The sequence below is a fragment of the Bemisia tabaci genome, chromosome 4 (genome assembly GCF_918797505.1).
Source record: "Bemisia tabaci chromosome 4, PGI_BMITA_v3".
In the NCBI taxonomy this organism is placed as follows: Eukaryota; Metazoa; Arthropoda; class Insecta; order Hemiptera; family Aleyrodidae; genus Bemisia; species Bemisia tabaci.
This window is the reverse complement of record NC_092796.1, coordinates 29,114,646-29,142,049: the sequence shown is the minus strand read 5'-3', so window position 1 is coordinate 29,142,049 and position 27,404 is coordinate 29,114,646. Positions and strand designations below refer to the sequence as shown.

Genomic DNA, 27,404 nt, shown 5'->3' with positions numbered 1-27,404 from the left:
CACCACCAAGTTACTCATCGCTATCGCATCGCGGATCTCCGCGCACCTGTTCCAACAAATCACCTTGTTTGGCAACAATCACCACCCCCCTCCCCATCGGTGAGGTGCCGATTGTGTTTCGGGCGACGCAAGTGCGTCTCGCTCGCGGAGGGGGAGGAAAGGGGCCTAAAAAACGAAAACAAAAATGCAAGCGGGGAATTTGCGATATAACGAGCAAAACAATCGGTGAGCTTGACGCAAGTTTCAAAGCTCTCGGCTCAAATTTTGCTGTTTTTCAAAGAGGAATCAATTTGAATCTAGAGTACCTATACTGTTGTTCTGAGGAAAAACGCCGTATGAGCCTTCTGGTCTTGCCGAATTCCTTCTAGCAGATCATTAATTTTCAGGGACATTATTGAATATTTTTCCGGCAGTTTCTCAGATAGTTTTGTTTGTAATTTGATCTACAGTGTCAGAAAATTTCAAGGAAAAGTATTCACAATTTTCCTCCAGAATAAACATTTAATCGAAGGAAATTTGGCAACTCTCGAATGTTCATACGGCGTTTTTTCTTAGCACGGCAGTATATGAGAAGTGTATGCAGATCAGTGGCGAGGCGTGAATGATCAAATGTCTATATTTCCCCATTCTCTCTAACTCAAATTGGCGATGATTCATGAGATATTTTTTTCCGTTGCTATGGTTTCGAATATAACAATGATACAAATTTGCTCTACAGTCACAAAAATATTACACCGAAAAAGGCGTGCTTGAAGAAATTCAAAATTTCAAATATTACTCTGATGTCAGACTCGGATAGTAACCGTTCCGATTCGGCTCTAGACCAAGAGTTCCTCTTTTACTTGTCTCTTGCTGATAAACTCGTTTGTCACAAAGATTTGAAACAGTGTCAAAAATGGTTCGAAAAGTTGTGCAGCAAACTTTACACCAGCCGCGAGGCCAAGAAGCGCCGAAATAATTACTTGATTCGGCTCCTTATCGCTCTCCATAGAAACCGCCTAGAGACTCCTTTTGACCATTCACCCCCCGCAGGAGTTTTATCCTCCCCTGAAGAGGTGTTCCCAGAAGCAATGCCAGAGACAGAGGGAGCGGACGTATTTTCAGATCGGACGGATAGCACATACACCGTGAGCAAGCCGCTTTATATACAGGGTGATGTTTGCGGTAGCGTAGATACGCCTGTTAAAAAGGAAAGGAACGCCGAACTAGAAGACAGCGCTTTTCAGAGCTTAAAAATTGAATCCTCTGCGAGTGAATCCAGAATCTTCAGCGATCGGTCCGGAGAAATCAGTGAAAAGTCGGCTGAATCGACAAAAACGCGTGTTAAAATTCGGAGGAAACTAACTCGGAAAAGGTCAAAATCAGTTCCTTCAAAGCTCCTTGTCGATACTTCAAAAAAACTTCGCGGCGGCACCTCTGACCTAACCGCGGAATATTGCGCGTCTAGTGAGCGCCGCGCTAAAAATTTAGTTCCGAATTTTTTTGAGTACCCTTTGCCGACATATTTCGACGAGCCACAACTAGCGGTACAGCGTGAGAGACACTTTAAAAATGACTAGAGTATGAATGTTCTGGGAGGAAAGTGGGGATGCCGACGAAACAAAGATTTTGGACGAGCAGGCGCCAGACGAAGTCAAGAAAGCTCTTTTCCTTTCCCAGTCTACAACAAATAAAAGCGCTTGCGAGACGAATAATGGTGACTCCCAGTCAATGACATCACTTAAGCTGCCTGAAAATTTAAAGATCGTGAGTAATAAACGAGTATTTCATGAATTGGGCGACCAGTTTCCTCACCCTTCTGGAGTGTCAGATCAGGGTGAAAGCTCGTGTGATAGAGGAACTGACCTGACTCGTTTATTAAAAACTGTTGGTGTCTGTGATGGTTTATTTTTGTCCGAAACCGCTCCCGACCAGACCGGTGACATTCAGAAATCCACTGATTGTGAGACTCAACTAACCTCTAATCGCCTGGACGAGACAAATCCTCTAAAAAATGATTTACTGTATGATGAGCGTCGAGAGGAATTTGCCAGTGTCCGAAAAGATCTTTTCGAGCCCATTCGCAATCTGGCCGGAGGCTACGATGGACCGTTTGTGGCGAGGGAGGACACATTATTTGCAGAGAATTGGTCATCCAAAAATCGCACGGTGAGTTGTTTATGATATGATGTGTGCAAACAATCTAATTTTAATAAAAGGAACTATACTCCACGCAAACCCTATGCACATAGTTCCTTTTGGCATAAATACGTCCAATTGAGGCTTTGGGTGCAGAAAGGGCAGTTCTTGGTTGAGGAGTTTCAGAATCTACACCACTAAATTATATTTTAGAGAAGAAACTATTTGGTAAATTTTCTGAAATTTTTAGTTTTCAGCATTTTAAATTTCAAGAAAATTCAGTAATTTTCTTTAATTATAATAAATGAAGCTTAAACGGAGATCCTGAGATACCGCAACCAAGAAATGCCTTTTCTGTACTCAGCGCTTCAACTGCGGGAGGGGATAAAACTAAAAATTCTCTTGAGCTGATTATTTTTCAATATACCTTGGCAACCGTGGAATTTTCTAAAGGGGAGACCCTACACCTGTGTATTGTAAAATCTGAGCCAGAAAATTGTAAATAATCTCGTGCACAACTCAATAGTTCCATCAAATTTAGAGAGTAAACGTCCAATGTGAGCATAGTATAGCAATCATTTATAGCCTATTTTGCCGACAGGAATTCTTTGGTGTTTGTAACAACACCTTTGACATGCTTTGAAATTTGATTTATTTTACGTGTAAGACAAGAAATCTTCAATTTGGTATTGGATAACCATGAACACTTTCACGCGACCTGAGCTCCGATTCTAATAACCACTTTCAAAATTAATTTTTTTTCCCAGGAAAAGATTGAAAAACCCTCTGTCCGAGGAGGAATTTTGAAAAATCGATTCATGAGACAACCTTCAACTTCTATGGGGGATATTTTGAAAGAATTGACTCACTCTCCAGTCATTGAACATTTAAGATCTAAGAATATTCCAGCAATGAGAGATTCTGCAGTATCTGATCACTATGCCAAAAACTCACAGGTTTGAAAACGAAAATTATTTTTAAATTCATTTTACGCTTTTACCATTTCAAGGTATGAAAATAGAAAATTAAAGAAAAACGATGGAAATCAAATTGGAATACATTTTGCAAAAAAGAACCAAGAGCATTCCAATGTCGCTGAGATTGTGCATCTTTTTCTTTACTTTGCAATTATTGTAAACTGATCATCTCAACAAGTTTTATCTTTAATTCCAATAAACTATATAAACTCATGATGAAAATCACCTTTGTAAATTCAATTTTTTGAATGATTTCAGTAATCTTATTGCAAAGAATGTAAGTTACACATTCCTAGCAACATCGGAATGCTCTTAGACCCTTTTTGCAATTTACAATCCGATTATGTTACAAATGTAATGTTATTGTTTATCACATTGCTTACGATGAAGCATTGCTTGTGCATGTGCCTGTCATGTTTCACTCAAAGAGTTTTGAATTTAGGATCCAGGTAAATAACAATTTTTATTTTTATTTTTTTTTATTTATTTATTTATTTTTTTTTTTGTAAAATTTGTCTGCAGCATTATTACCTAAGTTACGATTGCAGAGGACATCATTCCAAAGAGGAAGGTAATTTTACAATCCGGCTCGACAACGTTGAATTCTGTTCCCCAAAGGTCAACTCATTCCTGCAACTCATTCATAGCAATTTTCAGAGACAATTATCGTTGCCATTTGACGTAAGGGCGTATCTCTACCTCCATATGAGCCTTGAAATGCATGGAATTATTTGGCCGAAAGGGTTCACGCGGAAATTGAGACACCACCTCACGTCAGAGGGACGGTGTTATTACTGGCTCTTCCTGCACAGATCAGTGGCGTGGCGTGACTATATCCGATAGGCGTTCGGTAGGAGTGTTAACTTTAGGGGGGGGGGGGGGGGGTCAGGAAGGTTCACTCCCCTTCCTTAGGGGGGGGGGGGTCTCGGGGGGTCTGCCCCGGAAACTTTTTAAAAAATGAAGCCGCAAGAACACGAATTTAACCCTTTCTGGTGAAAATTGTGCCGGTAAATTGTCATTGAAATTTTGTTCTTTTTACCGATCGGTTTCCTGTAATTCATTTTGTTAAATGATAACGTATTTTCGCAACACGCACCTGCAGAGAGAGGTGGGAGAGGGAGACTGGGAAACTGGGAGATGCGGCCCGCAGGCGCAGGGGGGGAAGCGGAGGGCGAATCGCGGCATAGAGGAAATTCGGCGGTTCGCAAACCCCTGCGGACCACTGCTATAAGAAACAGCTGGACTGATGAACGGCTCTCCTCTCTCGTTCTTATCCCCTCCCTTTTCTCTTTGCTGTGTTCCCTCCGCGAGCGCAGTCCGTACTCGTCTCCGAACCCAATGCTCACGCTCCGCTCTGCGCCGTGCGCCGGTGCCGCTCCTCTCTCGTGTACCCTTTGCCCCTTCATCATTGCACCCAGGTTCTCTCTCCTCACCGTACGCAGATCATCCAGGTTCGGTAGCCGGAGCGGACCACGCGTCACAGGATTTTCTCTCTCCGCCGCCCCACATGCCGCTGTCGGAAGCCAAGCGCCCGATACTTATTTGCGACCTACTATTCTGTATTCTGTATTGCTTCCCACATTCTTAGCCATAATTTATTAATTGTTTCAAAATATTTTAGGGTGTTCGGCGAACACTGCGAACCTATGGACGCCACGCCACTGGCACAGATGCATAGCGCGTATCCTCTGCAAATGTTGTAAGTTCGATAATAGGTGGCAACGGTATTAGTTATTCTTCGGTATAAGAATTGCAGGTGTGTATGTGGCTCCAAAATATAAACTTTATGGCAAAACAGAGGAGCTCTTCGTATGTTTTGACTGAACCTATTTGAGACTTGGAGTTTACAGTCGAACTACTAATTAGTGTTTTTCCGCGTTAAACGAATACGTTTTTAACTTATGAGTATATTGCTACGAGTTAGGTGAATAACGCATTACACAAGAGCTTTGTGTAACCGCCACACAGTGGATCGAGTCAATTAGAGCGGTCAAACATGAATTTTTTGACAAAATCTGCTAATTTCGATGTTTATATTTCGTCACATTTTAAATTTTAATGGATGCCTCTAAAAGAAAATTTCACGAGCAAACAAACAAAACCACTTTTAAAACCTCAAAGTTTTGTATAGACGGCGTTATAAGCTTTTAAAGTTTCCGAAGTTTGTCTGATCTCTCCCATTGACTCGGTCCACTGTGCGCCAGTCGAAACAAAGCGAACCACCAAGGCATGCGTTTGGTTATCATTCAGAATTTTATACGTCACTGACAATGAAGTAGGATATAGCGTGCAGTTCCATTAATTTTATTGTCCACAGTAAACGGTACCAAATCTGTCAATGGACCCATCATGTAACCATTGAATATGCTTGATATGTTTCATAAGTGCTAGACGTACATTTTGGCACAGGTTTTAGAGGGTGATTCATCATATACCTGACCATAGAATATGCTTCTTGTCTTGTAAGTTCTAGATGTAAATGTTGGGCTAATTTTTTTCACGCACTCTTCATTTTAATATGTCTTGTCAATACGACTGAAGAAGTGCATTAGAATTCCGCGAGAATTTGCCTGATAGGTTCCCAGCAGACCCTTAGGAATTTCTCAAGTTCTCTATTCAACTCTCTTAGTTGCCCTATGAGCCTTGATCGTCACCCCATCAGTTCCCACGGGGTCTCCTATGGTCCCCATTGATCCTCATAGGGTCTCCATCCATCCCAATGAGGTCTCCATCATTCCCCGTGAGGTCCGTGTCGATCTCCATGAGATCTCCATCATTCCCCATGAGGTCTCCACCGTTCCCCATGAGGTCTCCATCATTCCCCATGAGGTCTCCACCGTTCCCCATGAGGTCTCCATCATTCCCCATGAGGACCCCATCGACCCCCATGGGAAAATTATGAAAACCCCATGGGACAGTTTCATAAGGGAAAACTTGTTCTGAGGTAGATAGTGCGATAGTCATTTAATTTGTTTATTCATTATTTTCTAAATAAATGAAAACCCTATACATGATGTAACATGTGATGCAGTGGCGTGGCGATTGATTCTTTACCATTCCATCAAATGGGGAAATATCGATAATTGATCATTCACGCTTTGCCACTGATGTGATGATTTCTAGATTTTTGAAAAATTTGGGGCTATGGGGATAGCCATTGGAAAAAACAAAGCCAAAAAAGTTTCTCAGTTGTCGTTCACTTGGATTTTGTGGGCTATCTACGCCTTCAGAAAAAGCCTCTTAAAAATGCGTTTTGTCCCAAGCAGGCGGAGAGTGCCGGAAACATCTTCAATGATCTTTATCAAATGTATCCAAAGTCGGTGGTAGACGAACTCCTACGGCTATGGAATATTGAGAGGCAACGGGTGATAGCGGATTTCAAAAAGATGCACCAACAAAGAATCGCGAAAATGGAACGAGCCGCCAAACAGGAACTTGAGGAAAAAGTTCGCAGTATCAAGGTAAGTTTTCAAGTGCTTCGAGGACTTTATGTCCACCTACCTCTCGTCCATTAAATAAATGTCCACCGCTATTTATGTCCACTCAGCGTTAAGTCCAGTCTTTATTAAGTCCACATGATTTAATGTCCAACCATGAATATGTCCAAAATTGTCCAAATTGTGGACATGTTATGTCCACATTTTTTTCTTCTCATTTAAATGACAGGAATCACCTCAAAAAATACATCCTTCTACTACCTTCATTCTTAAAACATTTCATTCATGAAAGAGAACAGACGCTTTTTCTATTTTAGAGAACAGACATTATTTTATTTTTTTATTTTTTTCATTTTTTTTTTTATTAAACCAAAATTAATTTTATGCGATTCAAGTTTTAGAATTGCAGCATCGTTTAAACATCGTCCGAGTTTCTGCATCGTTGCAATTAGATACATATTTACCCTTTAGTTATCGCAAATAACTCTTACATTGCTTTTGGTGCAATGCGAGAAGTATTCATGCAGTCTAGTAGGCGTTAACATGCGCTTGAAGCCGACCGCACTGTTTGGCGCAATGCATGAAGTATTCCTGCAGTCTTGCAGGCACTGATATGATTTTGACGCCAATCGCACCGCCATATTCGGCGCGATTATTCGAACTCGCGCTAGAATAATCGCGGCATCGAACATTTGGGCTAAATAGGCCCGATTGGCCGAATTCAGGCCGATTGCGCGTTTGGTCAAGGAATCGTATTTCAACACACAGAAAACAATTTCAACACCAATGTTTCGGTACATCAAACTTTGGCGCATGAGGTCATGCTTTCTTACTGCGGCTTGTGCATTTTTCCCGGACTCCAAGCACTTAAGTATGAGTGATCGCGATAAGTTGCGGTTTCATCGGAGAATGTATCGCAATTTTGTCGACGTCGATTAATTGCAATTTCAGCGGATAAAAAATTGCAATAAATTACACTTTCATCACATTTTGCGATACAATTTCAATTTATCGCGCGCAATTTAAATACATAAATTGCGATGAGATCGAGAATAACTGCTCGGATGTTGATGATCCTAGCGATTGTATCGCTAAAAATCTTAAAAAATCGCGATATTTTGAAGGTAAGTTGCGATTTTTGTACGATTTTTTGGCGATAAAATCGCTAGAATTATCAACATCTGAACAACTATCCTCGATCTTGTCGCAATTTTATCTCTAAAAAATCGCGTTCGAAAAATCTAAATTTTATCTAGATTTATCTCGATTTTTTTATCCAATAATATCGCAATAAATCGATGTCTAAAAAATCGCCATACCCTCTCTGATCAAATCGCAACTTATCGCGATCACTGCCTACTGCCCAAGTAGCAGTGATCGCGATAAATTGCGATTTAATTGGAGAATGTATCGCGATTTTATCGACGTCGCGATTTATTGCAATATTATCGGGAGAAAAATCGCGATAAATTGCAACAAAATCGCGATATTATCGAACGCGATTTTATAGAGATAAAATTGCAATAAATTGCAATTTTTCATTAACGCATGAATGACGCATATGAAAGATGTTTCTATTCCGCCGCCGCCGTTTTTACCGAGATCCGTTGGTAACTTAACCATCTCATTTTTTTTTATCAATTATTAGTATAATGTTACAAAGACAGACTGGTAAGCTTACCTGAAAACCGGTATTTTTACTGATTTTTTCAGGTAAGAATACCACTTTTATTGGTAATCAATCCCCGGTAACTTTACCATTTTATCTCGGTAATTCTACCACAGTCGATAAAAACTATTGGCGTTTTTCCCAAGGTCCATCGGTAACTTTGCCATCTCACTATTATTGGTAATTTTACAGAGACAGAATGATGAGATTACCAATAGAACCTTATTTTACCAACCGTATTTCAAGGTATGAAATAAAATACAGACGGAGGGAAAATTAAAAAAAAAAAAAATCCAATGAAAAATCGGTGTCAGTCAACGCAAAGACATAAGTTGTGAGGTTGCGAAGCGCCGATCCATGTATAAGAGGCTTCAATTCGCACACGCAAGTCATATATCGGTCATAGCATAGTGACAATGTGCTGGCCTTCCACCGTAGCGATTGCGGTTCGAATCCCCGCGGAGGCTCCGGGGATTTTACGCTCGTCTTCGTCAAAGGACCTGACGGCTGAACCTAACGGCAATCGGCTGACAACTTTAACCCCTTTTTTTTGGCGATTTTATCAATCGCTAGGATCATCAACATCTGAGCGATCATCTTCGATCTTATCGCGATAAAATCGCAATTTTTTCGGGCCGATAAAATCGCAATAAAATCGCAAAAAGATCGAGGATAATCGCTCAAATGTTGATGATCCTAGCGATTTTATCGCCGATAAAATCGAGGATAATCGCGACTTTATTGGCGATAAAATCGCGATTTTTCCGTTGAAAAATGCTACTTGGGTGGGGTAATATCTATCTTGACGATAAGCTTTCGAGCCCAAAATGAATGATTTTTCGAAAGACGGCTCCGTCCTGCGGGCCGAGTTTTGAAATTGATAGACAAAGCTATAGACAAAGAAGACCTAGGGAGTATGGAGCGATCCTCTTGGTTGAAATAGAGGGTTCCTATATACTAAGGAAGAAAATGATGAACTAACTGTAGGGTCTCTCGTGAGTTACCTTTAGTTTCTATTACCTGCCTCCATTTTTTGTCCAATGCGACCACCCGTTTTCCACCAACAGTATCTCTCCATATCCCTTTTGTCTTCTTTGTCTAGAGCTTTGTCTATCAATTTCAATAATCTTCCTGCAGCTTACATGGGCCAACTTTTCTAATTTCAGAACGGAAAAGAAACACTGGTCAAGTTGTGGGAGTGCAAAGAACGGATCGATCGGTTCATGAAAGCTCCGAGATTTCCCAGCGGGGGCGAGGAGCAGCAGAAGCAGCTCATGGAGGCGTTGCGTGTCGAAATCGCCGAGGAGAGGGCCAAACTCAAGACGGAGTCGGATTTGAATACCCAGTTAAAGGTGGGTCTCGCCAAAGCGACCTTGGAGAAAGAAGAGCAGGACGCAAACTTCACCGCGATGAAAGACGAGCTTAGGAATCTCGACGAACAATTGTGCGATGTGTTGGCGGCGATTTGCGATGAGTTCGAGACGCAGCACATCGCGTTGAATAAGAATATTTTAGGGTGGCTTGACTCAAAGCCAGAGGTCAGTAATACGTAGGTATGCCTCTGAATACCATAAAGGATATTCCAAAAAATACTCAGGTTTTGTTCATTATTTAACCGGCCATTGGCGGACTCAGCAATTTGGCAACACCGGATTTCCTCCATTTAAACCTATGGAAATGTATCGACTCTTGGGGGGGGGGGGGGGCAGATGCTCCGATAAGAATCAATTATTTAACATAGGTTTAAATGGAGGGATTCCAGTGTTGCCAAATTGCTGGATCCGCCTCTGTAACCGGCGGCGCACGATGGACGGAGTCAATACGAACGGTTGAACATAAAAAAATGTATTAGTTTACATTTTTTTTAAACATGAGATGTTATTTAAAAGTGGTTTCATTGGGTTTTTCGTTTAATTTCGCTGATAAATATCCTTTGAACTGTATAACTGTTGAAGACAAAATAAGCATCCTCGTCTGCAGTTTTAGTCAAAAATTGAAGTCCAACCTCTTTCAATGATGAATTGCCCATCACCGTGTGGCAATTTTCAAAAGCGCAAGATCTGATTTCACCGAAGACAAAAACTTTCCCCTGTTTCTTTATAAATATATCGCGATGCATTCAATTTGAGCAAAGAGGGAGCGTAAAGTTGCATTAAAATTTAATTCCATTTAAAAATGTTATGCCCTAAACATGACAGATTTGCAATGTATCAAGCTTCCTCTGTAAACTACAGCCTCTAGACTGCAAACCTTAAAGCACCATAAATCCAGGTAAGTTTTTACATTTTTCGGCGTTACCTACCAAATAATGATCCCAGAGTTTCTTTGTGCTGTGGTATCGATTATACTTGAAGTTGAGTTTTTAGGAACTGAGGTCCCCTCTACCGTTACGTATCATTTGGATACATTATTCAAAAAAATTGTGTTTAACAACGAGTTTGAACTGTTAAAGGCAGCGCTTTAAATTATGCAAATACTACTTCTCCTACCAGGGCCGGATTTTCCTACTTGCCGCCCATGGGCCGCCTGTATTTTGCCGCCCCCTTCTCATTCGTTTTGAGACATCAATAAAAACCATCAAGTGAACGTGCCAGCGGGGGAGGGGTGCATAAGACGCGTTTACTCGTGTTGACCACATTTTTTGGGAAAGCTCTGTCAACACTACTAGCAAAAGGCCACGGAACTTTGCGCGAAAGTCAAGTTTCGTAAACCTATCTCTAATGGACAAGGCCTTCCATTCATAAGAAATGAACGAAAAAATTATGAAAGAACAAACACAAAATGTGGTTTAATGATCTCAACTTCCGCCGCCGACCGCACCGTATTTGGCGCAATGCGTGAAGTATTCACGCAGTCTTGTAGGCGCTATCCGTTTCACGCTGATCACAATAACCGCACTGTGTTTGATGCAATGCGTGAAGTATTCGTGCAGTCTTGTAGGCGCTAATATGTGTTACATGCCGATTGCCGCGCCGAGGGCTTCTCCTTTTCATCTCAAGTCCTCGTCATCATTTCTCCCTACGTCAAACCGTTCCAGGCCAAATTGTGTGTTTGGTTTCTCTCCTAACTCGACTAATTAAAGGTGCTGTCTCTTTGTATCACTGAAAGACGACAAAATTAGAAATTACTACACTCTCAAGAAATGAGAGATTTTGTAGCCTTTTCTCGTTTGTAATTTTTTATTTCTAAATCAGATTTTTTTTTATACCTACATTTAAAAAAATTGAAAAATTTGCCGCCCCCTAGATTTGCCGCCATGGGCCGTGGCCCATGTGGCCACCCCCTTAATCCGGCCCTGTCTACTACTACTACTACTTTTTTACACTTCCGCATTTTGCATCCGCATTTTGCAATAGGCGAGGTACTATATTTTCCGCTCATTCATGGGGGCACAGCTCAGCTACATTGGGAGATTTCTGGCGCATACGTTGTTTCTACAATGAGCCAGAACAGTGGTGTGGCGTGCTTTGCGATATATCGATAGATCTGTCATTCAAACCTATGGAAAAGGATCGATAAACAGGGGGTCCGCAGCAAACACTTTAATAATCGATTCTTTACCATAGCTTTAAATAGAGAGATATCCATAATCGATCACTCATGCTACGCCACTGAGCCAGAAATAGTAGTTCCTATTTAAAAGTGCATGCAGTCCGTGAGTAAAAGTGCTTTGTCCACTTTGTTAAAGTTTCCATGAATGGAAAAGACGATTGGGACGACTTGGGAAAGACGATTAATCATACACAACAACAATGAAAATTCTTACAAAAAATTTTATTTGGTAAAAAATTATTTCATTTGAAAACACAAGTATTTTATTTGATCATCCGGTGAGTTGAGGTATCACGGAGTCAAATAAGTTGTGGAATGCGTCGTAAAACACGATTTTATAATTTAAAACTTACAAAAGTACAAAATTAGCTTTGAATGTTATCAAATGAGAACTTTTAAACAATATGTTTACGAGAAAATTCGAGGCATTTTCATGGTGAACTTAGTTTTGTTATTTTGAGTTTGATATGGGAGAAAAATTGTATAAACAAAACCTAAAAAAGGTCTATATAGCTCATCAATTTTCAATAAATTTTGTTTTATCAAAACCGCAAACCAAGCCACCTTCCGATTAAAATTTCGGATAATTTTATCTCGCATAGATGTAAAGCAGCGCCCATATTTAGTTTTATTACATTTTAATTTAATTTTTTTTTTGGTGGGACTATTTATAAAAAAACCTCTTGACAAGCTATTTCAAATAGAAAACGTAACCTAATGAGGATATTAGTCTATAAATGATTTGTCACGCATTAAAATGAGACTGAGGACCATCTGCGAAACATTTACAATAGTGTATGATTGGCTATCAATTTCATACCAAAACAAGAAGTAAAACACAGTTTTGAAATGAAACTTTAAGAACCATAACTGAAATACGTTTCGGTGAAAACGCATTCCACCTTTTTTATAACAAGTTGATGTATGAATTTATTTATGAATTACTATAATTTAAGTGTTGCAGGGAATTCTGCCCTGGCGTCAACTATTGCGTCACTCTTCTATAGACAATCAAACGTATGAGGTTATTCGAATTCAATGTTAAAAGCTAAAATCACGCTGATAATTATTTGAATAGACGTCCTCCGATCTAGACATCATTTAAATTTGTTTAAATAAAATAATTTAAAAACTTCATCTCAACATGTAAGTTGTCTCTCTTTTACAAAAATGAAACCTGAATGGAAATTTTGAGACTACAAAATTGAGTGTGCGTGTCTTCAGTTTCTTAATAGGGTTGTAGATATTCGAACTTTAGATAGATTTTTTCCTTTGGTATCAAACGTTAGCTGGAGAGGGAGATGAGAAATTAAGCATTGCGTAGTGAATGAAATAAATAATAGGGACAACTGGAAAAAAGGCATTTAAAAATAATTTTAGAAAAATATTTAGAACTAACATAGTAACTAAGTATAATATCACAACTTTGGCTTAAACCATCAAAAAGCGGAAAGGGTGCACACTTTAACGCTTTTAAAACCAACTGCATAATAATTTCGCGCAGGTTCTTACATACACTCGAGGATTTAATATAAATTCTAGTCATCATAGATTATAAAATTCTAAAGCGAAGAATGAAAAGTTGTCTCTCGGTTTGGAGAAAAGGGGAAAAATTAGTGGGTGTTACATGGATTTTCAAGGTCTGGTGAACGTTGGGAGATGCTCAACTGAGCCGCTAATTTTAGAGTGACTAAGAGAGAAATTGTTCGAAAAAATCAATTCATCTCGTGTGACCTATAACACTATACTGTAAACATATTTATTTATCATTTGCTAGGAATTTAAAAAAAAAATAATAAAAAAGAATAAAAACTGGGCGTTGACAGGGGTTGCCTGATTAAGCGCAAATAATACAGGGTTATTGAGTCTTTAGACAAGAATACCACATTGCGGTTTTAATGTTTAAAAAGAAAAAATCTTCCAACGTTAGAGATAAATCATTTTTCAAAGGGAATGAGTATTCTTCAAACGGTTAAACAATAGCTAAAAAGCGCTACGTCCTAGAATCATTAAAAAAATCTTACCTAAATTAGATTGAACTTACAGCTATGAATGTGATGATGTCTGATGCAGGTACTCAGAGTTAAAAATTCTGTGAATTGCTTTTGTAGGTGTTACCTCTGCACTTCTTCTTTACAGAGGTCATCACAGGACTATCAATTGTCCATGCGACCATGCGATGATCTCATTTGTCTTTCGTCAACATTTCATTGTTGGTGTTACAGGATCCAAACTGGCAAAAAACATGTGAAACTGTCTAGGTTGAAACCAGCTATTGTAGTTTTCAAGGATATTTTGGTCAATGACTTTGACTGGACCATTATCTATTATCTGTTTGCCTTTAAATTTCATTTCAAAGACATCGTGGTTTGATCAAATTCAAGACAAATATAACCACCTTTCAGTGGTCGTTGTGCTAACATAGATAAGTCATCTGACCGAAAATTGCCAATACAGAGTTTATTATGGTCAACTTTGCCAATCTTTCTTCTTATTATTTTATTATGATTGATGTTACTTGTAGCAATAAGTCAACTTTTCCACGAATTCTGCTCTGAACCTGATGTTACTCGAGCAAAATTCAACGATGACCAATCACGCGTCCCCAGTAAAGCCTCCTTTTATCGCTCGCGAAAATTTTCGTGTTGGATCAACGGGAATATCTGTTAAATGTGCCAAGAACAAGAATGTCTCTTGGAAACCGCAAAAATTCGGCTCGTTTCAAAAAGGGACTTCGTTACTTTAAAGCGACGTCTTGTCGCTCTTGGCAGATTTCCGGTTGATTCAATGAGAAGCTCTGTCGCGACATAAAAATTCAGGGGAATATTTTTCTCAGTCATAAAGTTGTGGCTTGCACGAGTAACAAAGGCTTTGAAGGAGTGGTCACGTTTGACATCAGTTGTCAGTCATTCTGCATCCTTTTTGATTACTTTCAACGCTCACATTATTATTTGGACTGCACTTTGTTAAAAAGGAACTACAATTTCTTGCTCATCCATGAAAACACTTACATTCATTACGGAACAAATGGTGCGTCTCTAAACTTAGCTAGAAACTGCAGTTCCTAATTTCAAAATGTAATCCACTTCACAACCGCAAATGGAAAAACCAGCTCCCTGTGCGTCCCTCACTCTAAGGATTTCTCGAACGAGAAAGAATTTGTAGGCAAACTGAGCTTCATTTATCAACAAAGAACTACTATTTCTGGCTCATTTTATAAATAACATATGTACCGCTAAGTTCCCTATGCAGATAAGAGCTTTTGTACATGAGCTAAAAATTGTAGCTCCTTATTTCAAAATGTAGTTCAGCAGAACATGTAGGAACTTTCACGAGATTAACTCCACTTGAAACCAGTCTTTTTTTCAGCGTCGCTAGATCCACGGATCCTGGTTATACCACATCTTGCTTCGCACGACTGCAGTTCATTATAAACACCGAAAATTCTGACGAGACGCCGTGGAATACTGAGAATGGCGACTAAATCGGGAGACATCATGCAGTCGTTGTTGCAGGCTCGTAACATGGCGGCTGAACCCAGCCTCCAAAGGCTGTCTCAAGTTCTCTGGCCACTGAAAGACATAACCTATCCTGAAATTTGTTCGCTGCAACCTGAAAATATATAAAACGGTCAGTCATCAGTGGAAAAGCCTTATTTAAAACGAATAAAGATCTGTTAAATACGGTAGCTATGGACCGTAGCGCACGGCGCGCCGCGGGTGAGGCGGCGAGCGTCCGGAGATTCAAAACGCCTTCAACTCCGTGCGTATGCAACACGGACATCCATAGAGCTCGAATAGTTGCATCCAGGCGTTATAATGACATTCGTTTCGTGTTTGTCGCAAGCGCCACTAACGGAGGGGGCGCGATGCTTGTTTTTCTGACCTCTTAATTTAAAGTCAACGTTGCCTATCGTGATATATTATTATCGATGTTTATCATTGCCAATTTTTGGAGAAAGCCATTGATTGTTAAAATGTATTACAACGTTGCCACTCTTCAAAATTTCAAGATAATATTGCTCCATTTACTTTAAATATCGCCTATAGAGCTCACTGTAGACGTCCATTCTTGGTACCTCTCTCACAAGATTAGATAATTTTTGCTCATAATTAAATATGAGCGGTAGAAAATGGACAACTTATACGCAAAACATTTGATTAAAGAACAATTGACAGTGCAAAACATTTGATTAAAGAAAAATTGACAATTAAACATTTAAGAGCGTCCAGCCCATGGGGAGTCAGACCTTTTTGAACATCCTCTCTATTGAAGATCATACGATTTTTCTTGTCTTCATTTTATGTGCGAGTGATGTATCAATAACTTAAATTTATTTTATGCATACCTGAATACCAATTGGCAGACCCTGTGAGTTGACTCCTACCATACAGTTGGTTACAGGCATTTCTGTGACATTGAAAAGGGCTAAATATGAGCTATTTGGAAAGAGGTAGTAAATCTGGTAGTGAAAATGTGCTACGTTCGGGAATGATGGGTAGAGAAAGACACCATCGCCTCCTAACAAATCCTGAAATGAAATCAAAGAAAAGAAAAACATATAAGATAGTAGCAATAAAGGATACAAGAACGAAATTGGTTTTAATCAGAGACAAATTCATTGATTTTCACCTACAGGCGTCTAGGATACGTACGATTTAATTGCTGTACATCGTGTCGAATTAGTACGTATTCTCTTTGTTGCATTTCGTTAATATTCAATTAATGTTCTCATTGAATATTTATGAGCTAAAAATGTTCTTGAAAATTAATGACTACGGTTCCTTGATTTCCATGCTCTCTTAAAAATCGTGTTTTCAAGATAAAAACTTTGCTTGAAGGGCTAGTAGTCCAAAGTGTTTCATATCTTCTCTTCGGTGTATTTTTTAAGTCAAATAACTAAGATGTGCCAGATACCAAACCTAACTTCTAGAAAATTTGAATGTATTTTATTTCTGTAAAATCAATCCCATATGCTAAGAATGAGCAAAAATAATGGGGAGCTCAAGATAAATCTTAACTGAGGTTTTTTGGCAAAAATTGAATCACTAGTGTGTTTGGAACAATTATTTAAATTCAGCCTTTCAGCATAACGCGCACAAATCACAAGATAATTACTTACCTCAAAGGTCTTTGTTAGCTCTTGTTTCTTCTCATACAACGCTCTGACACTATCTTTTGAAATCTGATCGATTCCCTTTTTCAACATCGCAAAAAGCACGGGAGAGATTGTGTATTTATACGTCAAATATGAGAAGAATTTCTTGACTTCCTCTAGAGGACTCACTCCAGGAACCTGTGAAAAAGATAAGGCCATTCATTAGGGAATACCTTAAAATATGCGAGGACTCATTTAACTGCTGAAAAGTCCTGAGTGAAAAAGTGCAGAAGCTAATTAATTAGAAACAAATGATCACCTAAAGATAAAAACAAAAAATGAAGGGCTGTCTCATTCATCGGAGTTATCTTCAATCTTACCATCGTAAGTTTGTAATACTTCTGATTATTAACATCTGTAAGTATATCCGTTTAGCCCTCATGTTCAGGACTGTTTGGACGTATTTCTGTCAAACGGAACTACGTGCATTATGACGTGAGCCCTGTCATGCGTGTATTCTTATGGGTATCAGGGATCATGTCGTGATGCACATAGTTCCGTTTGACAGAAATACGTCCATTTGGTCTTGCTTCTGTAATCCATTGGCCTAGTTAAATTTCACTCTTATTGACTTGCTCATTCAGTGGTGCGATCGAAAATCGTATGCGTGTTACAGACGTGCGTGTCATAAAAATGATGAGGAATTTTCGAAGGGTTACGTCACCTTTCGATCGATAATTTTGTAATCCGCCCTGTTTTGGCACTTCAGCAGTTGTGCGAAGTGCGAACACACATACTGCCGTGCTACGGAAGAACGCCGTATGAACATTCGAGAGTTGTCAAATCTCCTTTGATAAAATGTTAATTTTTGAGGAAAGTTACGGATATTTTCTCTTGAAATTTTCTGATAATTTAGATCTAATTACAAAGAAAATTCTCCGAAAATTCGAACGGAAAATATTCGCAGGTTTTCCTGAAAATTCGTATCGATGCAAAGAAAATGTGGCAACTGACGGGGGTTCATACGGCGTTTTTTCTTAGCATGGCAGCATACGATTCTGGTTATTAATCCTATTATACTCAATCCTTCTAATATCAAGTTAGATACAGAAGCCATCAGATACCATGAGGCTATTTCCTACGTCCATTTGGACGTATTAAAATCAAAAGGAACTATATCCATTCTAAAATGAGCTCTGAGATCCATAAGAATACGTGCAAGACGTAGCTAAGGTCTTAATGGATATAGTTCCTCTCGACTCAAGTGAGTCCAGTTTAAGGACTTAGGAAGAACATATTGCCTTTATCATAAACCGAGCCTCACTATGCAGGTTGTATCCTCAACATTTAACGTGAAACAGATGATCAAATTGGAAATACCTAATTTGAACTCCTAAAGAATAAATTTACTTTTCTTGCCTATGTGATTTCAAGCTTAGTTCCGCTCGCTCAAAAAACTAAGTCTTCTCGAATCAAATGGGGCACTGATTTTATTATAGTGTCTTTTATTACGATTAAATCATTTTCTTATAGTGCTAAATTGTTCTTAATGATTCTATAAACACTGTGCGTGAAGGAAAAGAAGGAATTCATTGTAAAACAAGCAGTGAACTCCAACACAATGTGTTGATAAGGCGCGTCATTAACTCGCACACATCAACCCCTTTAGTTTTCATTTACAGAGATTTCAAAATAGGCAAACAGCACAACAAGACTGCGAGGTCAAAGACGCACCTTGACGAGACCGTGTATTGTGAAAGTAGAAAGCTATTCGATCGAATTTAAGTTTTTTGATCTGCCTCAAGCAAAATCTTATCAGATTCTTGAAGAAAAGTGCTACGGAATAATTTAAGCGAAGAAAAGAAAAATTCTGTCGAACTCCTAGAAGATAAAGTCGATTTAAAGGTATTTTGGGGCTAAAATACCCAAATCACCGGTAGTAAAAATCCCGTTATATTATTGAAAAGAAATTGACTCGATATAAATGCAATTGCATTAAATACGTCTTGATTTTGTTATTTTAAACGTCTTTCCATGCGAAGAAATTCAACCATGTCGTTGCTTTATTCATTCATGAATTGAAAGTAAGCAATCTACATCCCGAAAATCTACCGATTTGCCGTAAAAAATTGCAGAAACTTGATATAGCAGGTCGATGCACCCACTCGTTGAATTTACCAACCAATTTCGTGAGTGCAAATGTGTAAAGATCAATACGCTATAGTCATTTTGGGTGCATTTATTTTTCATGAAACAATTATAATTTCAATCCCGAAAAACCATCAATTTTCCCTATAAAATCGAAAAAATCAAAATATGTCGACTCCCCGACGTGAAAATTAGATTCTACGTGTGTAAATACTTATGTATCGATATGCTGAACAGAAACTATGTGTGGACACAGTCAGAAGCCCGCGGCAACATTAATTCAACAGAAAAACTGTAAAAATTAGATCGCCCGCCTCTCCTCGTTACTTACAACAAACCGTTCTTATACTCATCTCAAAATTTTTCTCAGAGCTTTGGGTTATTATCAGCTTCCATTTAAACTCCGGTTCGATGGCCGAATCGGCTGCCAAAAAAGCAAGCCACTGTTGAAGGGTTCTATGAGAAATTCGTGATATTATCGGCTCTCAGGAAATCACCCCATGGCTAAAATTGGTGGTATAAATGTTTAAGTGCTTAAAATAATCGTATCCAAGAAACTAAGGAATTAAACTACTATGGAGTCAATTTCTTTTTAATAACATAACGGGATTTACTACCGGTGATCTAGCTATTATAGCCCCAGAATACTTTTAAAGCGCCTTTGCGTTCCAGAATCTCGACGGAATTTTTTTTTTTTTTTTTTTTTGGCTTAAACGATTGAAGAGACATTGTAGTTAAAAATATAAAGATTTTTCGATTTGGACGTATAAAAAATGTTTAACTCGTCCAGGCACACCGTGTATTGTATGGAGTACTGCTGTTATTCGACCGTTGTCTTCAGGTCAAAATTCTTACAAAGAAGCCCCTTGCAAGAGGCGAATTTTTTGTAATTTCTCCCAGTTTTTTCAGCGTTAGGTATATAATTGAATTGCTTGTCAAATTCTGAGGTCAATTATATTTCATTGTAATTTATACTTCCTTTTTTCCCCCTTCATTTTATTTTTCGTATCGAGAAGTCGAGGTTTTGTTGATTTCTTCGGATTTCGATTACTGTAACGTAACTTCTCTTCTATTCGGCCGATTTTTATGAATGAGGTCTCTTTTTATTTGTGTTTTAACGGAGAGTAAGGAAAACATTGCTAAATACACGCGAAACAATTTTTTTTGAAAATTGGATGAATCCTAGCGTGACGGTGAAATGGTTAATGAAGCGTGAGTAATTGGGGTACGGGTATCGGCCGCGTTGGGACCCAAGACGGCCCAAGGCCCATTGTTCTTCGTGACGCCGACGCAGTGATCAGGAGCGTGGGGACGAGAGGGCTGAGTGGACTCCTGTATGAGCCACGTTTAGCAAATGGTCTAATGAGTCTCGAGGCTCATCACAGATTGCACTTACCACTATCCTACTGGCCCCGGCTATCAGAGCAAGGAGTACCAACTTTTGAAAAGCCTAACAGTGGTGTGGAGATCTGTCAAAGCAACGTTATGAACGAAACGGAAGAGTAAAATTCTCATTCCTAGAGTGTCGGCCTGGTCAGCCATCCTCGAATCAGTTCGCTTGCTTCCGCTTATATATGCATATTTTAAATCAGCGCGCCCTACTCTTAGGCTTTTTTTAAAAAAACCAAGTAACGTAGACTCTTGGTATTCACTGCACATAAACTAGCGAGCCCCAGAATGAGAAACAACTTTAAATCATAATTATTGACGGATAAATAAACTTTTTACACGCTTTGGAAAATCTCAGAAGTTCGCGGTAGTCACTTTTCGGTAAGGAACTAAGGGACTCGGTTATTGTATCGAGCAGGGTTCGAAACGATCGCAAAGGCGGTATACTACGTATACGCGCCAACTAGCTGCAATCCTTTTCCCAACGATAAGTTAGTTTTCGGTGACGGAATGACGTCAAAATTGAAAAATATCAATGCGAGCAGCGAATGCTAATACCCCCTTTACGAAGCTGATTTCAGAAATTTTCAACATGCTCGATGGGTTCGGTATGAGCTTTTCCTGAGAAATCATGTTGCAATGCCTTAGCTCTTATCGTGCCTCACAATGGCAACGATAATGGCCATTCTCTAAAAGCCCCTTCAGTCACAAGCAAAAACTATTCAAACACGACAGTCATGGGGTTGCATATTTCACCATTTTGAAGGCAATTTTTGTCCGAGAGTCAAAACGCTTAGTACGCGAACACTCCTCACGAAATTGATGACTTCCTCCCGTATGCTGCCATGCTAAGGAAAAACGCCGTAAGTACTCTCAGACGTAAACAAATTTCCCTTTATGAAACACGAATTTCCTGGTAAACTTATTAATATTTTTCTTTCAACTTTTCAGATAATAATGCTTGCAATTGCACCTAAAGTTCCTGAAAATTTCAAGGAAAAATATTCATAACATTCCTCAAAAGTAAACATTTTATTGAAAGAAATTTGGCAACTCTCGAATGTTCATACGGCGTTCTTCCTTAGCACGGCAGTATGAACACCTTGCTGACGTAATGACGTTACTAAACGTTGCGTACACGTACGTTGTACGCTGCGTAATCCGTTGAAATCCATAATTTTCAAGACTTACGAGGAAAATGAACTTACGTTTTTACGGCAGAAAACCACGGTCATTTGCGTGAAACTCCGTGATGTGCGTGTTTATATAATATCGATCAATACAAAACATTTTAGAGCATTGAAGCATACGCCCCATGCCCGCCGACAGTCCGACCTTTTGCAAATGATTAGCGATTTGTTCGGCTCATATATTTATGTGACCAGTGCGATGGAGCGTAAAGGCGGGCCCGAGATAAGTTCAAGATACAACCATAATATTATCCGTATTATTACTCTATCGTCCTAATTCATTGCAAGAATGTGAGACATGTTTCGATTAAAACTCATCTGTGAAACATCATGAAAAAAGTGTGTCCTGAACCAAGACCGTATGCTTACTTCAAAGAATACTCCATGGAGTTTTTGGAAGTACGTATAACATAACCTCCATTTCCCCAATTAAAGCGGAAGAGGGCCGTGGGACCAAAAGTGAGGATTATTTTGACTGCATTTCGCAATTTGGAACTATACATTCTGGCTCAGTTTAAAAACAACGTTTGTGCCATTAGTTTTCCTATGCACATAAGTGTTTTTTCAGATGAGCCAGAATTTATAGTTCCAAATTGCAAAATCCAGTCCATTTACAGAAACTGTCAAAGAATGTGCATAACAGATGTATGAAATGTCACCGAGTGTGAATATACATATTTTCTTATTCGGGAAATCATTTTTACTCAGAGAACAATTCCCAAGAAAATGTTCACGTCTCTCTTTTCATTGATACCTCAAACCGATGGTGGAACGAATAGCAAAGTAGAATAATTGTAAAGGTGATATTTTGCTCTCTGATATAATTACCAACCCCGGTGTCTGATAAAATATGAATATGAGTTACAAGGTCACGGGACCGGGACGCCCTTAATTATCAGTGGCGGGGCGAGAAAGATCGATTTTCGATATTTCTCCATTTGAAACTGTGGAAAAGAATCAATTATTTGGGTGTTTACTGCTAACACCTTGATTATCGATCCTTTTCCATAGGTATGAATGGCAGATCTATCGATATATCGCAGGGCACGCTACGCCACTGTTAATTATATGTCTTCATAGATGTTCATATATTCACGAAAGCTAGGTAGTATGGACGCATGCTAATGCGAGTGAAACACGCTAAGACACCATTATTTTACAAAAGCAATATATTCAATAAAGTATGAACGGATATATTGCTTTAGAATTTACTTCTCTCCTTCCCCTCATCCGCGGATAACCCATCCTAAGTAGTATTTTTCAACGGAAATATTTTGAAATTAAGTTGCGATTTTTTACGATTTTTTGGCGATAAATTCGCTAGGGTCATCAACATCTGAGCGATTATCCTCAATCTCGTCCTAATTTAACCTCTTTAAAATTGCGTTCGATTAAATCGAAATTTTATCTAAATTTATCACGATATTTTGTTCAATAATGATGTAACAAATCGTCGCCGCTAAAATCGTGATTTTATTGTAAATTTTTCTGATACAATCGCAATTTCATCGCAAGTTTTTATCCGATGATATTACGATAAATTGACAACGATAAAATTGCGGAACATTCTCCAATCAAATCGCAACTCATCGCGATCACTGTTACTTGGGATGTGTTACTTAGGAAACAGGTGTATTATTGTGCTTTAAAAATTAAAATTTTGATAAATATTGAGGAAAATCAAAAGAAACCTTTTTTAAGGATATGAATCGATAGACGATGTGCTTCATCGACTAATGCACAGTGGCGTGGCGTGCTTTGCGATATATCGATTGATACGTCACTCAAACCTATGAAAAGAGATCGATTATCAGGATATTCGCAGCGAACACCTTAGTAATCGATTCTTTGCCATAGCTTTAAATGGCGAGATATCGATAATCGATTATTCACGCAACGCCACTGCTAATGCATCAAACTGCAGTCATTCGTCGGATGATGGAGGAGGGGAAGGAAGGGGGACAGAAAAAGAAAATACTTATCATTGGTCGGAAAATAAGACTCAAAATACGTGTTTTAAACTCTTAATTTTCAAAATATAACTTACGCTGAGAGCAGAAGATTCCTCGCGATCGAAGACGCTTGGAATATTTTCCATGCGTGCCATTAGTATAAGAGCTAAAGCAAACGCATCATCCATGCTGATATTGACCTGAAAATTTTAAAAAAGATATAGAGGGCGTGTACTTTTATGCGTAGTAGATCGAGGAATTAATGGATCAAACGATTGGAAAGGTAAGAGAGCATTATTCCATAAAATAGAAACGGCATGGCTTAGCCTGAGAGTTGTGTGTTATAGAAACATTAAGTATGTACATTATAATGTAGTTCAAGATGCTTTAGATGGTGCAGGGTTCAATTGGAGAGGTCGGGGCTTCTGTCTATTTCTTCTATGAAAAAAATTCAGCACATTGATTATCAAAACTTTTAAATATTTCAGAAAAAAAAGAAAGAAAGAGTTTACAATTTAAATAAAGGTCAGACTTCAAAATGACGAAGAACTTGATCGAAAGGAATGCTGTCACTGGGCTTCATTGAGTAAACATTATCATTAGCTGACCACGGAAATGTGGTCACTGTAGGTACGATAATACCCTTGTATAAAAACTTTCCTCATTGACTGTTGGACTCAATACTTTAAAAACATCTTTTCGAAGAGTTTGAAAGCTGTCATGATAGAGGTACCTGTCAAAATATACAGTCCTATAAAACGCAAGAGAGAAGGAATTTAGTTCATAATTTTATTTGAAACGGGGAAACTACCTTCTGCGCTTTGATTCCGTGTTTTACGTCTAAGTAGTTGACCACTTTCCTCATAGCTTCTTTTATTTCGATGTGTGTGTCGTTGTTGATTATCGTGGGTCCATCATTTTCCATGTAGTAGAACTTAATATTTTTCACCGGTTCCTGAAAGAGCAAAATAGTTCAATAAGGAACAACAATATCATCAGCTATAAAAATTATTCAACAAATTCAAGACTTCATTTGCCGTTCTTCATCTCTACGTATAATACAAATGGATGAAGATTCCTTTTCAATAAAATTACTAACTTTTTTCATCTAAATATACAACGCAATTTAATATGAAATCATGAAAAGGGAACCATTTTGCTCAATACAGCAGCAATGATAGATATATTGCGGAAAAACGGGATCTAATTGCTGTTTTGTTTACAGAATGACCAGTGGTGTGGCGTGCTTTGCAATATATGGATTGATCAGCCATTTATACCTATGGAAAAGGATCAGCAAACATGGTGTTTGCAACGAGCACCTTAATTATCGATCCTTTACTATGGCTTCAAATGGGGAAACATCGATAGTCGATCATTCACACCTCGTCACCAGGGCCGGATTTACCTACTTGCCGCCCATGGGCCGCCATTATTTTGCCGCCCCCTCCTCATTCGTTTTGAAATATGAATAAAAATCAACAGGGGGAGGCGTGCATAAGACGCGTTTAGTCGTGTTCGACACATTTTTTTCCAAATCCCTGTCAGCACTACTAGCAAAATTTCACGGAACTTTGCGCGAAAGTCAAGTTTCGTAAACCTATCTCAAATGGACAAGGCCTTCCATTCATAAGAAATGAACGAAAAAGTTATGAAAAAACAAACATGAATGTGGTTCAATAATCTTAGCTTCCGCCGCTGCCGTGCCGCTCTCGCCACACTGTGTTTGGTGCGATGTGTGAAGTATTCCTACAGTCGTGTAGGCGCTATGCGTTTCACGCCGACCGCTGCTGGCCTCACTGTCATTGACGCAATGCGTGAAGTATTCATGCAGTCTTGTAGGCGCTTTGCGTTTCACGCCGACCGCCGCGCCGCGCCGAGGGCTTCTCCTTTTCATATCAAGTCCTCGTCATCATTGCTCTCTGCGCCTCGCCGTTCTAGGCCAAATTGCGCGTTTGATTTCTCTCTTAACTCGACTAATTAAAGGTGCTGTCTCTTGTATCACCGAGAGATGACAAAATTAGAAACTACTATACTCTCAGGAATTGAGAGATTTTATCGCCTTTTTTTGTCCGTAATTTGTTTTCTGAATCCGAATTTTTTTCAATACCTGCATTTAAAAAAGTATAAAATTTGCCGCCCCCTTAAGTTGCCGCCATGGGCCGTGGCCCATATGGCCACCCCCTAAATCCAGCCCTGCTCGTCACAGAGAATGACGTCAATTTTTGTGATTTCACTGTTTTCCCATAAGTCCCGTTTTTTACTTTTAAGACACGAGGTTTGCTGTTTTAGCTTGATTATTAATTTCATTAAATTAGATTAAATACATTTTGAAGATTTTGATTTCGAAAATTTGGACATTACAGCTCTCTTCAGTAGGTAACTCAGCATTTCAGGTGAGGCATCCTAATTTGATTGATATAGATTCAATGCATGCGTTTCAATGAGCGAAGTGCGATGTTACCAACTTGTAAATAAGAATTCGATTTTCTGAGTGCAACAGAAATATTACTTACCATTTCATCAAGTCTCAGTTTATCGGCTAGAGTTTTGTCGGTCATCATGCACTTGAGAAGTAACGGCAAATCCTCAGAATAGCGCGACATGCCTCCGATTGAAAAGAATTTGTGCCACTGCTTATCGCGAGCTGAGGGCATGTGACCATCGATGCTAATAATACCTGAAATTTACATTAGTTAATTAGACATCAGAATTCCAAACTAGATGTTAAAAAAACATTGTGAATCTGGAACTGGCGTGATAATCAAAGTTTCAAGTTATTTCATAAATTCAGTGTATCTTATAACATCACATCCACCAAATGCCATTTTCAAATTAAGCATTTGCGATCAAAACCACAGGAAGGCACTGATTTTAGTAATTGTAAACCATCAAAAAACAGTACTCATTAGCCAAGAATTAGAAATAAATTGCAAATTATTGATTTTGGGGTCTGGGGAAAACTCCATGTAATTTTGAAAATTTCCAAAAAATGAACTGAGGCAAAAAAAAATATTTGTCTCCTTCCAAATTGGTCGTGTTTCAAAGAAGAGCCTCGAGTTATGCGATGAAAATATTTGGATCAGAATAGCAAAACTCTTGATTAGTTTTAAAATAATGAACAAAAATTAGGATCAAAAAGGCATGAATCGTTTTTTACTTCTGGAAAATCCGCAAAGTCATATAGACTCCGGCTTTTGCCATTCTCTGGTCTAATGACCCTGGCCCTAAACTGTATTTTCAGCTGCACCCAAAAAAAAAAACCATAATTTCAACACTTTTATTTTGTGATTCTCTGAAAATTGTAAGATGTGACTTCGACTTGATCCTTATCTTGAGCCTACTTGCTTTAGATAAAAACAGTTTCTTCGTATTTTGAGTGGGTACCCTCAACCCCTTTCGTGTGTAAAGCTGGAAGTCTAGGTTAAAGGTTCTCTTGCTACTATGTAGGACACGCGTGTGAAAATGAACACCTGGGATCTGAATGCTGACCACCAGGCGTGGGTGAATTTTTATACATCATTAATTTATGATGCCTTTAAGCATACAAGCGCACTATCGTGCGTTACAAGCGTTACTATTGCAGTTCGAAAAACCATCGTGAATATGTTCAATAAATAGTTTACACTCGGGCAACTTCTGTTGACCGCAAGCTGCCAGTTACTATAAAAAGTTCATTCATGCAACCGGACCGGTTCAGTGGTCAAACAACCTGACGCTGGTTCTGCGAAAACGATTTTCTGAGGCGACTTTTGATGTCATCAGGTGCACGACGAACGCATGAAATGAATATCAATGAGGAAACTAGAAAAACATGCATCTTAGTCGCGTGGTTTTAAAATGTTCCCCCTTACTTTGAAACTTCAAATTCTCT

The 27,404-nt window shown here is 38.9% G+C and overlaps 2 protein-coding genes across 3 annotated transcripts in view; one reads left to right on the top strand and one right to left on the bottom strand.

Annotated features, from left to right (window-relative positions):
• Positions 1 to 1,429: 1,429 nt before the first annotated feature.
• On the top strand, positions 1,430 to 9,817 carry LOC109035683 (uncharacterized). The gene is made up of 4 exons (XM_019049395.2): positions 1,430 to 2,148; positions 2,886 to 3,074; positions 6,362 to 6,556; positions 9,368 to 9,817. The coding sequence occupies exons 1-4, from the start codon at positions 1,567 to 1,569 to the stop codon at positions 9,752 to 9,754; spliced, it is 1,353 nt and encodes a 450-aa protein (XP_018904940.2). The 5' UTR covers positions 1,430 to 1,566; the 3' UTR covers positions 9,755 to 9,817.
• Positions 9,818 to 11,954: 2,137 nt separating this feature from the next.
• LOC109036519 (fatty-acid amide hydrolase 2-A) overlaps positions 11,955 to 27,404 on the bottom strand; it is a 72,859-nt gene continuing 57,409 nt past the window's right edge. For both annotated transcript variants that reach the window (XM_019050808.2, XM_019050800.2), the window contains 6 exons: positions 26,047 to 26,210; positions 24,342 to 24,485; positions 23,626 to 23,730; positions 16,876 to 17,049; positions 16,102 to 16,284; positions 11,955 to 15,365 (listed from right to left, as the gene is read on the bottom strand). In XM_019050808.2, coding sequence (XP_018906353.2) covers positions 15,249 to 15,365; positions 16,102 to 16,284; positions 16,876 to 17,049; positions 23,626 to 23,730; positions 24,342 to 24,485; positions 26,047 to 26,210 — 887 coding nt within the window. In that variant the 3' untranslated portion in view covers positions 11,955 to 15,248. The remainder of the gene's footprint in view (positions 15,366 to 16,101; positions 16,285 to 16,875; positions 17,050 to 23,625; positions 23,731 to 24,341; positions 24,486 to 26,046; positions 26,211 to 27,404) is intronic.